At 63.4% G+C, this 12017-nt stretch overlaps 3 protein-coding genes across 3 annotated transcripts; 1 reads left to right on the top strand and 2 right to left on the bottom strand.

The window, feature by feature from the left end:
- Nucleotides 1–3688: 3688 nt before the first annotated feature.
- Nucleotides 3689–4617, bottom strand: EMIHUDRAFT_422522 (hypothetical protein). The gene is made up of 2 exons (XM_005760614.1): nucleotides 4031–4617; nucleotides 3689–3962 (listed from the first exon to the last, which is right to left on the bottom strand). Exons 1-2 carry the CDS (start codon nucleotides 4582–4584, stop codon nucleotides 3863–3865), a joined length of 654 nt encoding a protein of 217 aa, XP_005760671.1. The 5' UTR covers nucleotides 4585–4617; the 3' UTR covers nucleotides 3689–3862.
- Nucleotides 4618–6203: 1586 nt separating this feature from the next.
- Nucleotides 6204–6680, top strand: EMIHUDRAFT_217851 (hypothetical protein; the record flags this gene model as incomplete). Its single annotated transcript, XM_005760613.1, has 1 exon — nucleotides 6204–6680. One exon carries the CDS (start codon nucleotides 6204–6206, stop codon nucleotides 6678–6680), a length of 477 nt encoding a protein of 158 aa, XP_005760670.1.
- Nucleotides 6681–6894: 214 nt separating this feature from the next.
- EMIHUDRAFT_106258 (hypothetical protein) lies at nucleotides 6895–7701 on the bottom strand (the record flags this gene model as incomplete). Its single annotated transcript, XM_005760612.1, has 1 exon — nucleotides 6895–7701. The coding sequence occupies one exon, from the start codon at nucleotides 7699–7701 to the stop codon at nucleotides 6895–6897; it is 807 nt and encodes a 268-aa protein (XP_005760669.1).
- Nucleotides 7702–12017: the final 4316 nt, after the last annotated feature.

The raw sequence follows: 12017 nt of genomic DNA, 5'->3' as shown, positions 1-12017 counted from the left end.
TTCCTTCCTCCCCCCTCTCTCCTCCTCTCCTCTTGGCATGGCGCGAGGGCGGCGGCGGGGAGCGGGGGGGAGGCGGGCTGGCGGCGGGTGGGAAGCGCGCCTCTTCCACCCGCGCGAGGATCACCGGCGAGGTTTGCACCGGCCTGCCCAGCCGCACTCGCTTGTGACCGAGCAGCAGCAGCTGCACGCCTCGAGGCGTCTGCGTGAGGCGCGTCACCTGAGCGAGCGTACCAACCTCGTGCAGCGACGCCACGTCCAGCAGCGGCGCCGGAGGAGCGAGGGCGCCGTCGGCGGCGCCGCTGACCGCAGTCTCTTCGCTGCCGCCACCGACGCCGCTGCCGCCGCCGCCGCCGTCGCCGGTCCCTCCGGCGATCACCTCGGCGACTTCTGCGCCGTCGTCGGAGGCGTCCAGGTCGCCGACGCCGCCGCTGACTTCCTCGTGCCCCTCCTTGGGCAGGAAGACGCCAATGTACGGCAGCTGGCTCGCCTTGACCGTCAGCAGCGCCTTTGCGAGCGCGTCGTTGGTCACCTCTGCCGGCTGGTAGACGCCGGGAAAGAGCGGCCGCGTGGGGAAGGGGAAGACGAGCACGGGAGGCAGCGCGGAGATGTTGCTCGGGTCGATGGACATGAGCGAAGACTCGGACGACTCTGCTTCCGACGTCACCACCACAGTCGCCTCCACCGGCTCATCGGCGCTAGTCAACTCGCCACGCTTTGCGGTAACATCGCCGTCCTTGCCGTCGCCGTCGCCGTCGCTCGAGCTGCTGCCAGAAGAGCAGAGGAGTCGCAGCGCACTGTGGGGCTGCGGCACGCGGTGCAGCGACGTCCTGGGGAGCTGGCGCGATAGCAAGCCGGAGGCTCTGCCGAGTAGACCAGACATGTCGTCGAATGTCGGGACAGCTGCTTAGGATTTTTTTTGAGCTGCCTTCGATGAACCTACGCCCCCCCCCCGGCCGGGGGCAAGGCGGACATGGCATATCGCTCTCGGGCCCACAGACATCCCGCACACCCGCCGCCCCCCGCGCGCGCCCCACCCCGGCCGGGAGAAAGGGGAGTGACAGCTTGGGACGGCATTTTTTGCGCAGCTCGGCGCCGCCAGGACAAAGTGTGAGTGTTAGAGTTGTTTGGTATTGCTAAAAATCTCTCTCTCCGCCAGGCGCCCGCCCCGGCGGTGAGCGACGCGTTTTTCAAAGGAAGAAATTTGCTTTGTTCGAATTCCTAGTCCGGCCGTGTAAGGAAGACTGGATCAGATTTGCCATACTGCCATCATACCCAGAGAGCTCAAAGTGATATGAAGAATTTAAACAAAAGAACTCTCTCAGCGATGAAGAAGCCGCAAAGTTAAAAATCGAAGTACATATCTCTGTCCTGCGCGCGAGTCGACCATCTCTCGACCATCTATCCGTCTCGGACAGAGCCATGCCTCGCGCCCCGGTCGACTCCATGGGCCCAATGCGTTTCAACAGCAAGGACAAGCGGGCGCCCTTGCTCCACCAAACGCCGAGCAGCCCCTACGACTCGATGGTGATGGACGACATGCACGGCGTGAGCAAGCAGCTGCCGATTGCTGAGATTAAGCATCGGCACTTTATTCTCGGCTGTCAGGTGCCTCGCCACGGCGCCACGCTCGGCGATGAAGGCGCACACTGAGGATCGGCTCCCCTTTTGCTCAGGCGGGGCTCGCGCTGCAGATGTTCATCATGGTGCTGATCATGATGGCCACCGCCTACGTCGAAAAGTCAAAGTTCGGGATCATATTTGAGCTCACCTACGTGTACTACCCTCTCTTTCGCGGTCTGATTCTCGCGACGGTGTTCGTTGCACTGTATGGCTTCGATGTCTACGTTTGGAAGCACAGCGGGGTCGACTACCACACGCTGCTGGATGTGCACCGCTCGCCACCTGGCTCTGCCAACATTCGGACACCGAGCTGCAATGCCATGCTCATAGGTGTCGGCGAAGCACTCCTACCACGTCGTCGTACGCCTCTCGTTCGGAGCGATGACGGTGAGCTTTGCCGTTGATGTCGTATCTGACGGGTGTTTAGTGGCGACAGCGCTCGACCGCGGCGCCCTCTGGTCAGGTGGTCTTCACCTCCTTCGTCCTGTACGTTCTCACGCTGATCACCGAGCTGTACACCCTCGATCACGTCAGCAAGCATGTCTGGCCGATAGTGGCGCTGCTCGGTCCCACCATCATACTCCTGTGGCCCTTCAACTGGATGCCCGAGTGGAGCGATCGCAAGCAGCGGTACTTGCTCCTCAAGGCCGTCGCCTTCGTCATCGTCTCGCCCTTGACAAAGGTGACGTTCTCGCGCTCTTTCATTGCAGACATGCTCACGTCGATGCCAAAGCTCTTCAACGACTTTCTTCTCGCCGCCTGCCTCTATATCACAGGCCCGCCCCCCTCGCCCCTCACCTTCCGTGTGTGGCTCGAATTTGAAAGCAGCTCGCGATCTTCTGCGTCGCGGCCCTCGCACCGAGATAACGTAGCCGAGCTCGTGCAACCCGACCCAACGACGCTTGCAGGCGGCGCCTTTGACATCGAGTGGGACCCTCACAAAGCAGCTCTCCACAACAAGGAGCACAACCAGTGCCACAGCTTCCGTTCCTACACCGCTTTGCCAGTGATCCATACTGTCCTCTCGCTACTGCCCTTTTGGATCCGGCTCATGCAATGCTTCCGTGCCTTTGCCGACTCTCGTGAGCCAGGAAAGGCCATTTGCGCCGGCGGGCTGCGGTCCGCCGCCCCACGACACCTATTCAACGCCGGAAAGTGAGAACCCGCCGCACGCATGCTCCCCCTCCACGTCCACACCCTCCCTCACGCCTGCCACTGAGACGATTGCGACCCGGCAGGTACACCGCCTCCCTTGCGGTTGCGCTGCTGTCGGTGGGGGTCACGCCCTTTGGGAAGTGGGGTGAGAGCGCGTAGAGGCGGACTCAGATGGATGGCGAGCGGCGACACAAGCAGAGCTGCCTCGACCTGTAGGCTTGTCTGACAATGTGTGGGCGGGCGTCTCCCTCTTCTCGTCCGTCTATTCGTTCCTGTGGGACGTCTTTATCGACTGGGGTCTGCGGTTGCCGATTGGTGAGAGACACCCAGTTGTGTAGCTCACGATTTTCACTCTGCTCCGAGCGATGCGCGGCCCACACCGCTCGCAGGTGAGTCCAAGTACAGCGCGGCTGCGTCGAGCAGACGGTTCGTCTACCACTCGTGGTTCTACCCGTTCGCGATATGCACCAACGCCGCTGCACGACTCAGCTGGGCTGTCTACATCTCGCCCGGCCAAACGCTGCTCAAGCGCCACTGGGTGCTTCTGATCGCGGGTGCGTTCCACAAGCCTCACTCAACAGACCTCAAAATTCTCCCCCTCCCCAACCCGATTCGTCGTCCCCTCCGGACAGGCATCGAACTGCTTCGGCGTGCACAGTGGGCTCTGCTGCGCCTGGAGCACGAGAACTCGCTGGCGCAATGCCAATGCTACATCCACGCTCGAGAGGCTGCGCTGAGGAGGCCACGTTCGAGCACGCTGTGAGCAAGCCGGCGGAGGACCGGGGGTCTTGCGCGCGCGCGGGAGGAGGTGTCGTCGGCGCTTGGGCGAGAGATGGAGGAAAATAGGATTACATTATGAGTTGCGGCGCAACTGAAAATATCGCGACGACGATGAAAACATCCCACCGCCCTCGATCCTCTAACCCATCTTATGTCACAGTATATGGTACATGCATTACCCAGCCGAACAGCGCAGTCGTCGTCCCAAGTTGGTCTGACGGCCTCGCAACGCTCACCTCGCCTAAGCGAGGCTGAGCCTCGCACACGTAAGGGACGGGACGACACGCTCCTGCCCTCGCCCGTCACATCACTTTTGCGCCTTTTTTGCCCATTTCTCCTGCGTCGCTGTCACGGCCTTCCACACCTTGCCACGCAGCAGCGCCGGGTAGTACTCGAGGCCGCGGAACCTGCGCGAGGGAGGCGTGGTGAGAGGACACGGCTTGGCTCGAGGGACGGGGGCGAGGGAGGGACGCACATCTCCGCCTCGGAGCCTTGGAGGTGCTGCAGGTCATGCAGCGTCTCGATGCCGGCCTCCTGCAGCAGCTCGACGGCCTCCGAGTGCAGGTTGTACTTTGTGGCCCACGTCTGCAGCTCCTTGGTCGACTCGTCGTAGAAGAACGACGTGCCACCGGGAAGCTTGGGCGGTCCGCTGACACCGGCGCTCTGCGGTGCCACCACATGGCGGTCGCCAAATAGTGACTCTTTGATCGATGTGAACTTTGCTGTCACCTTGCCTGCGAGAGTCGTCGGGCGCTCATCGTCCTCACCGTCGGCGTCCTCCTCGTCCTCCTCGTCATCGTCGTCATCGTCGTCGTCGTCGTCCGACCCGCTCTTCTCCGCGACGCTGTTGCGAGCCGCTTCCATCAACTTCCCCTGCAGCCGCGGCGTGAGCACTGGGTCGACGGCGGTGCTCGCGCTGGCAGCGCCGGGGTCACTGAGGCTGATTCGCCCTGTGCCCTCCGCGAGCGCCGCGTTCGGGTCGGCGAGGTTCTTGCGTGCCCTCGCGAGCCGATCCGCCTTGGTTGACATGGAGAGGCGAGAGCTGTCGAAGCCCGCAAAGCGGAGCGAGCCGCCGGCCGACCGGGAACCCAGCTGTGATCATCTCGACCACGGCTGCAGCCCACGCCGACTAAAAATCTGCTTGCGTGCGAGGGGAGGGGGCAGTACATGCACGTAAGCGGCTTTGGGGCGAGATGCGGGCCGCCGGGTGGGTGATTGGGGGGTCTGTAGGGCGAGGTGAGTTCTTACCGCGGGATATATTGTTGATTGGGAAAGAGAGCCAGACTCCCGCGCGCACTTGGAGCACTTGAGGAGTCGCAGTCTGCAGGACGCCCCCTCTACTCGGAGCTAATGGACACGACACTGTACACCACTCACCTACACAGACACTTAAAAGAAAGAATTTGACAAGAAAGAATTCTTAAGATACAAGCCTCTCTCACAGCACACTGGCACGACAAGAAAGAAAACAGACAGCGCAAGGGAGGGATGGGAGGACGGCACGCCGCCACCACACAGGGATTTTAAGGAGAGGAGTGTGGTGCTAGCCGCCGCCCACTAACCCTTGGTCGTCTGCCTCTTCCTATCTCCCTTCGCAGGGTCCCTTGCCGATTCTCGCTGCAACCTTCATGCCACCTCGCGGTCGTCCCACTTCTTCTGATGCCCACTGCGATCATTTGCCGCCCAGTCATACCGTTGCTCAGGTCCACTCTCGTTTCGGACACTTGTACCTCCACCGATGATGTTGGCGCTGGGGTCCCCTTCGGGTGCATCGTTACAGCTGACGACGGGATTGCCACTGGTGTTTCGTCCTCCTCGGAGTCGTCTTCCCCGGCTTCCTTCAGCTCGGCTCTACGTTCAGTACCGTTCGGCGTGGCTCGGGCTAGAGAGCCCTAGCCCCGGGGGTGCGCGTTCGCAGGGAAAGGGCCATAAAGTAAACACGGTTCTCCGAGGAAAAGTTGCTTTCTAAAAAGAAAGAAAGAAAACGGACAACGCAAGCTGCTTTCTATAAATAAATAAATAAAACGGACACACCAAACAAGGGGTGGGAGAAGGACAGGGTCCCCACCTGCACGAGCAGGATCTTGTAAGGACGATCAGGGACACAGGGGAACGGGAGCGGGGAGCGCATCGCGACACGGAGGGGGGCTGGGCAGGGTTCACCCACACGACAGGGTCCCAGGGATTCCTCTCTCGTATAGGACAGGTTGCACCCGGCGGCACGGGGGCAGGCGCGGGCCTCCTACTGGTTGCGCTCTCCTAGTTCTCCTGCTCCTGACAAGGGACAGCGACGGGCTCGCAGCACGGTGGACTCCCTATCCACTGGCGATCTCTCTCGACTAGCGACCTTCCTCCGGCTTCTCACCAGTAGTCTCTCACTACCACGGGCTTTCTAAAGAAAAAGAAAGAAAACATCAGCCGAAGGGAGGGATGGGAGGACGGCACGCCGCCACCACACAGGGATTTTAAGGAGAGGTGTGTGGTGCGCTAGCCTTCGCCAACCAAGGCTTTCTTTCTGCTCGCACCACCAGTAAAATTCTTTCTGGTTGAGGACGCGGCACCTCGTTGGAAGAGACCTCGAGAGAGCGTGCGTGTGCCTCTACTCGCCAGGCGGCAGGCAGGGTCGAGGCGCAGTGTTGACAGGAGACATGGATGCGCTCGACTCAGCTCTGCGCGTCTGCCAGTCAGTCGCCTTCTGCTTGCACTGCGTCATCGGCCTCACCGAGCCGTTCCATCACATGCTGAATACGCTCACGGAGGACAGCCTGCCGTACCCGTCCATTTTCTTCCCCGTGGCTGGCCTCTGCTTGGCGACGGTTGCAGCAGCCAATTTCTCCGACGATGACATCGTGGTGCTCGCCGCGCAGGCGTACATCGTGGCGTTTCATACCGGCGGCGCGTACACTCACATCCGCATCAACCACCATCCAGCCACTGCCGTAGCGCCTGGCTTCTTTGTTGTGCTGGCGTTCATCGTCATCGCGCTGCGAACAAACGTTTTGATAGCGCTGGTGGTGACGGCTTGCTTCGTTGGCGTCGGGATGGTGCTCGGGCGGCTGATGGTGAGGCCAAACAAAGGGTGGAAGGCAGCGCTCCTGAAGGACTCGCGTGGATCCCTGGCTTGAGAACTTTGGTCGCTTTAGAGCGCTCGATAAAAAGCGCTGCCGCAACGTCGAGAGACGACTGACGAGAGCTGCGTAGCGCTGTTACACGAAGACGAAAGAGTGTACCGTGTAGCTCTGTACTCTACTGCAACAGTGTCACAAGGCCCGCCCAACCGAACAAGCGAGCACCCGGCACGCAGCCGACGCGCGACAGTGCACATCACGCGTACCGCTGTCAGCGCTTCCTCTTCCCCGCCGCCGGCGCCTTCGGCTTCGCCGCGCTCGCCGCCGCGCCCCGGTGGAAAACGAGCGTCGTCTCGGAGCTCTCTGCCTCGATGAAGCTCCACTGCCCGCTCGAGCCGCGGAAGGCGCGCAGGCCCGCCGGCTCTACCACCTGCTGCTCGGCGCAGAAGCGGACCATCTCGCCCCGCGCCTGCTTGGCGTGCACAGCAGGGCCCGGAAAGGCGCAGGTGATCACCGGGCAGCCGAGCGCGCCCATGTCGAGCGCCTTGGCGTACTCCTGCGACGCCACGTTCACCACGAACGGCGGCTCCTCCGCGCGGAGGCTCGCGGTGAGGGAGTCGCCCCAGTATTTGTAGAGATTCGGAGCGTCGCCGACGGCGAGCTTGGTCGACATCTCGAGCCGGTAGGGCCGGATCTCGTCCGTCGGTAGCAGGATTCCATACTGCCCGCACAGGATGCGCAGCGAGCGGCCGAGGTACTCGAGCTGCTTTGCGTCCAGCGTCGAAGCCTGCAGGCCCTTGTAGGCCGCTCCCTCAAAGGCGCCGAGCGCGATCCGCGCAGGCTGCTCGGCAAAGGCCGAGTAGCGCGCGTGGTTGAGCTGGGCGAGGGAGTCGCTGAGCGACATCAGCGACTTGATCTCGCTCTTGCTCATCGAGCCGACGCGGTCGGCGAGCGCGCTGCACCTCTCGAGGAAGCGAGGCTCGGTGGGCGTGAGGCTGCGGAGCGCCGGCGAGAGCGCCGAGTCAAAGTTGAGCGTCTTCGCCGGCGAGAGCAGCAGCAGCGGAGGGGTGGACTTCATCTATGTCCTGTCTGCTACAGCTGCAGCTAGCAGCACACTGCAACGCGCAAAAGCTGCCCGGGCGAGAAATCGTGTCCGCAAGGTGAAGCGCACCGGATCGTGTGCCCGGTGTGTAGAGCGTGTCAGTGCCCGCTCTGTGGTACGGCTTGCGCGAGCGTCGGTGGTGAGCTGAGATTGATGAACCGCAAACAAACAAATGTACGCCCACTCGGAATATACCTTGGGCTTCCGCGCCTCCGTTTCGAGAGAGGCTCCACCCCCCCCGCCGTGTGGTCCGTCGGTGCGCGGGGTCCGGTGTGTGGCACAGGGCGGGCGTCCACGGCTCTAAAAAGCCCGCACCCGGGCTTCAGCTTTTCGAGCTAGCGAGCCAGTCGTGTCCGGTACCACGCTGGCCGGTCACCTGGTCGTACGCGTGGCGATGCTGGTGCAGCACCGGCAGCCGAAGCACGAGTCGAGCGAGTGGTCGCGCCCGGTCGCGCCGCTGAGAGTCACATTCTGCGCTGCACCCGTCCGCCTCCGGAGCACCAGAACGCGGACGGGAGCAGCAACAGTTGGAAGGGGGAGGGGGGGGGGGGGGGGAGGGGGGATCCAAGCTGTCGCGCCCCGATCCGCAGCACGAGACAGCCATCGTGCCCACGGCTCTCTCTATCCCGACAGTGTTGCAGCTTGCACCTGGACGAGGGGCCGCGCCAACCCAAGGGGCAGTTGCCCACGCGGAGAGCGCGCCCACCTGTTAATGCCGTCGCTGCCCGGGACGACGGGAGACGGCATCCCCGAGGGAGCGTCGAGCCCGGTGCACCAACAACAGCAATCCTCATGGTCGGATGCGGGCGAACCGCTGAGCTCGTTACCCACGGGGAGGAGTGCGATGGCCACAACGGAAAAGTGCCATGCATCGCGCGTTGCATGGCACGCGCCTGGTCGGTGAGCAGGCGAGGATGGCTCGCACGGCACCTCCGTCGTCGATCACGGCGGGGACAGCGGCGGCTCCCCCTCGCCTCCCACCTCAGAGGCTGGTGCCTCCTCCACCGACGGCTCGTCGGCCGCCGGGCTCGGGCCAGGGCTGCCCAGGGCGGGGCGCACCGCGAGGGCGTGTGTGGCGGCTGGCAGGCGTGCGTCGGACGGCGACGTCGGGCGGGCGCGCCGCGTCCTTCTGCCGTCATGTGGGAGCGCAGCGTGCTCGTCGGCTGCCCTCTTGGCAACGTCCGCACTTTGAGCCCAATCCATGTTACATGTACAGATCTTGCCCGCCGACCAATCGGTGAACTTTTACTGCCCCCTACAAGGAACAGGCCCCCGCCCTAGAGGCGAAGGCGATGTTTGAGACAAATGTCGACATTTGGTGCTCTTGGAGGTTAAAATCAGCGATCAATATGTGTCAATATATTGTCAATACTTAGAGGGGATGCTGTATCCTGTATCAATAACATATACAATATCTCAATACTTACAGGGCAAGAATCAATCTTTGTAATACCGTACTTACACACTCGAGTGCCCGTTCTTTCGTCCCAGGCGCGTGATGAGTCATGAGAAGCGCAGCGTCGAGAGAAAAACCGCCCTCGCGGAAAACTGTCGCTCGCTCTCGACACTCGAGTGTACCAATGAGTGGAGGCATAGACAGCTGTAGGTTCCCCCCGCGAGCCGCCAGCCGGGACACACTGCCTCACTGGCGCTACGAATAGGTGAGGCACGACTAGATAGACAAGACTCTTGGTGGTGTGCCTCCCCGACCCACACACCCTTGCGCTCGACACACGGGCGGCCGGCACAGGAGTACACGTCGCTCAGCTCCACGCCTGTTCTGGGCAAGGCCGCTCACGGCACCAACGTGGCCTCGCGCGATGAGCGCACCTCGTGCCGCGCCCGCTGCTGCCCCTTGTCGGTGCGCGCCTTTGCGCGCTCGAGGGCGGCCTCGTGGGCGGTGGCGAAGGTGCCAGGCACCCCCTTGGGGTCGAAGCGCTTCTTGGCGTTAGCGTCTTTGTGGACCGACACACCCGCGAAGCCCGACGCGTTGTCGGCCGACGTCTCCAGCTCGTACTTGCGCACCCACCCCTGGCATGTCGCCGCGAAACAAGCCTCGTAGCACTCCTCGACGGTGAGCGGCATGTCAGCGTGTGACCTGTCGTGTGCCTCAACCGCCCGCGTCAGGGCCAGCGCAGGTTCCTGGCACCCGTAATACTTGTAGTGGTCGAAGTTGCCGTACACCGGGATCCCCTCGAGCGCGAAGGCGCAGCAGGAGCCGACGGCGGTGCGGTGCGTGCAGCGGTAGGTGCCGCCGGGGATCAGCCGGCCGCCTGGCCCGCGGTGTGGGTGCCGCACGTCCCACGACGCATCTGCGTCGCCCGCCCACGCAGCCTCCTCGCACCGCTGCCCCTGGAGGCGCGCCGCGTGCGCTGAGCGAAAGAGGAGCCCGCAACCGACGCCCGCGGGTTTGCGGGCGCAGGAGTCGCAGGCGAAGCCGCCGAAGAGGGACTTTGACACTGTGCCCCCAAAGGCGCGCCCATCGGCGGTCTGCTGCAGCGCAGCGGCGATCTCGTCCGCCGTCCAGCTCTCGCGCACCGCCGCAAAGTCGGCCGACCCCTCCGGGCCGAGCCGCTCGGCGAGCCAGAACGCCACCTCGTGCGGCGTTCTGAAATGGCGCGGCGGCCGCTCGAGTTCCATGAGCGAGTACCGGCGGCCCCACAGTGTAGCGGCGCGGGTTGGAGGCGTGAATAAGTTTTATGCCCTTGTACCCGCCCTCACCGTTGCCCGGCGCGAGGGTGAGGCGCTTGGCCGCCGCGGCAGCTTCAACCTCTTGCTTCGTTGGCGGCGGCAGGGCTGGTGGCGCCGCCGCTCGCGTGCAGGCGGGACATTCGCATGGGCTCGTCCACCGAAGCTGCTGTGCGAGCTGCAGAGCCGCCTCGAAGCGGGAGTCGCACAGAGCAAGCTGCACGTTCCCTTTCTTGCGGCGGCTCCAGTATTGGGATTGCCAACGCCCCGACGCCACCACAGCGACGCCTTTAAAACCAGACGCGCATCCCTCGCACGTCACTAACACGACGCCATCCGCTTCAGCTGCGGCCTCAGCGGCTTGGAGGTCCATACGCAGGGTCCAAAATGAAGAACTCAGAGCAGCATGTGAGTTGTGCGTCCATCCCTCCCTTGGGTTGTCCGTTTTCTTTCTTTCTTTCAGTTGTGCGTCTTGGGCCGGGTTGTGTTGTCGCGAGAAAAGCTCGCCTCTTGCGCCGGATTCGCCACCGCCGCCACCGCCGCCAGTGTGTGAGTGAGTATTCTTGATACGAAACCACGACTCCAAGAGCTGTGGCGCGCTGTTTTCACGGTGCTCCGGCTGCCCCCCGGTTAGATCTCGTGCAAAACTCTTTTTATCACCTTCAAGTACACCCCCAAGACTCCCCCAAACCGCCCAGGATGAGCTCCTGAGGTGCGATGGCAGCCAGCAGCGCCGCCAAGAAATCGTCTCTAGCTCTACTCCAAGTGCACAGCTTCTTGCCCCCCCCGCCCGCCCGATCCCGATCATCCGGCCCGCTGGGTGCGCTTCATAGCTCCCCGGCCCTGGGTGTGAGGCTGCCGACTCCACACTCCAAGTCTCTTGGCAGCCCAGCTCGGTCGGGTGTGGTAGGCAGGAGAGAAAGGCAGCTCAGCTCGGGCTGAGTATCTGAGCACTGAGTGGGATAGGGTCGATTCCGCATGGTACGGGACCCCTCGATCGTCTCGCCCTCCCTCGCTGCAGGGTGGGCGTCCGACGAGGTGGGCATATGTGGCGGCTTTGCCGTTATGCAAAATAAAATTCTGCAAAGGGGTGTGAACGGAGAGAGCAAACTCCTGGCAGCTCCCACAGTCGAAATGTGCGCCAGCTGCCCGCTCACCTGTGTCACGCCGCCGCGCACGCACCTCGCTATGTGCTCGCGCGAGCTCCCGCCCGAGCCTCCAGCTCGGTTTCCCACTGCTGCGGAGCCGATCGCTTTTCCTCGGCGCTCGCGTCGAGCCGAGCTCTCGGCACTCTACGGCGGGCGTCGCTGTGCGGGGCGCCCGTTTCCTGCTGGCCCGAGCGGAAAGCTCCACGTGCCCGCGCGAGCTCCGGGCCGAGCCTCCAGCTCGGCGTCCCACTGCTGAGGAGCCGATCGTCGTCCGTCGGTGCTCTCGAGGAGCCGAGCTCCTTGGCCTGCGGCCGGCGACGCTGCAGGACGGCGCGCGCGCACCCCGCGAGTTGCGTGCGCGGGGCGTTAAGAGGAGTGACTACCCCCACACATCGGCGCGGAGGTCTTTCCGCGTGGAAACCCCCCCCCCCCACCCCATTTTAGGGCCCCAAGGCC

Source organism: Emiliania huxleyi (assembly GCF_000372725.1).
Source record: "Emiliania huxleyi CCMP1516 unplaced genomic scaffold EMIHUscaffold_75, whole genome shotgun sequence".
NCBI lineage: Eukaryota > Haptophyta > Isochrysidales > Noelaerhabdaceae > Emiliania > Emiliania huxleyi.
The sequence above is the reverse complement of the archived record's forward strand: the minus strand, read 5'-3'. Positions and strand labels throughout refer to the sequence as shown.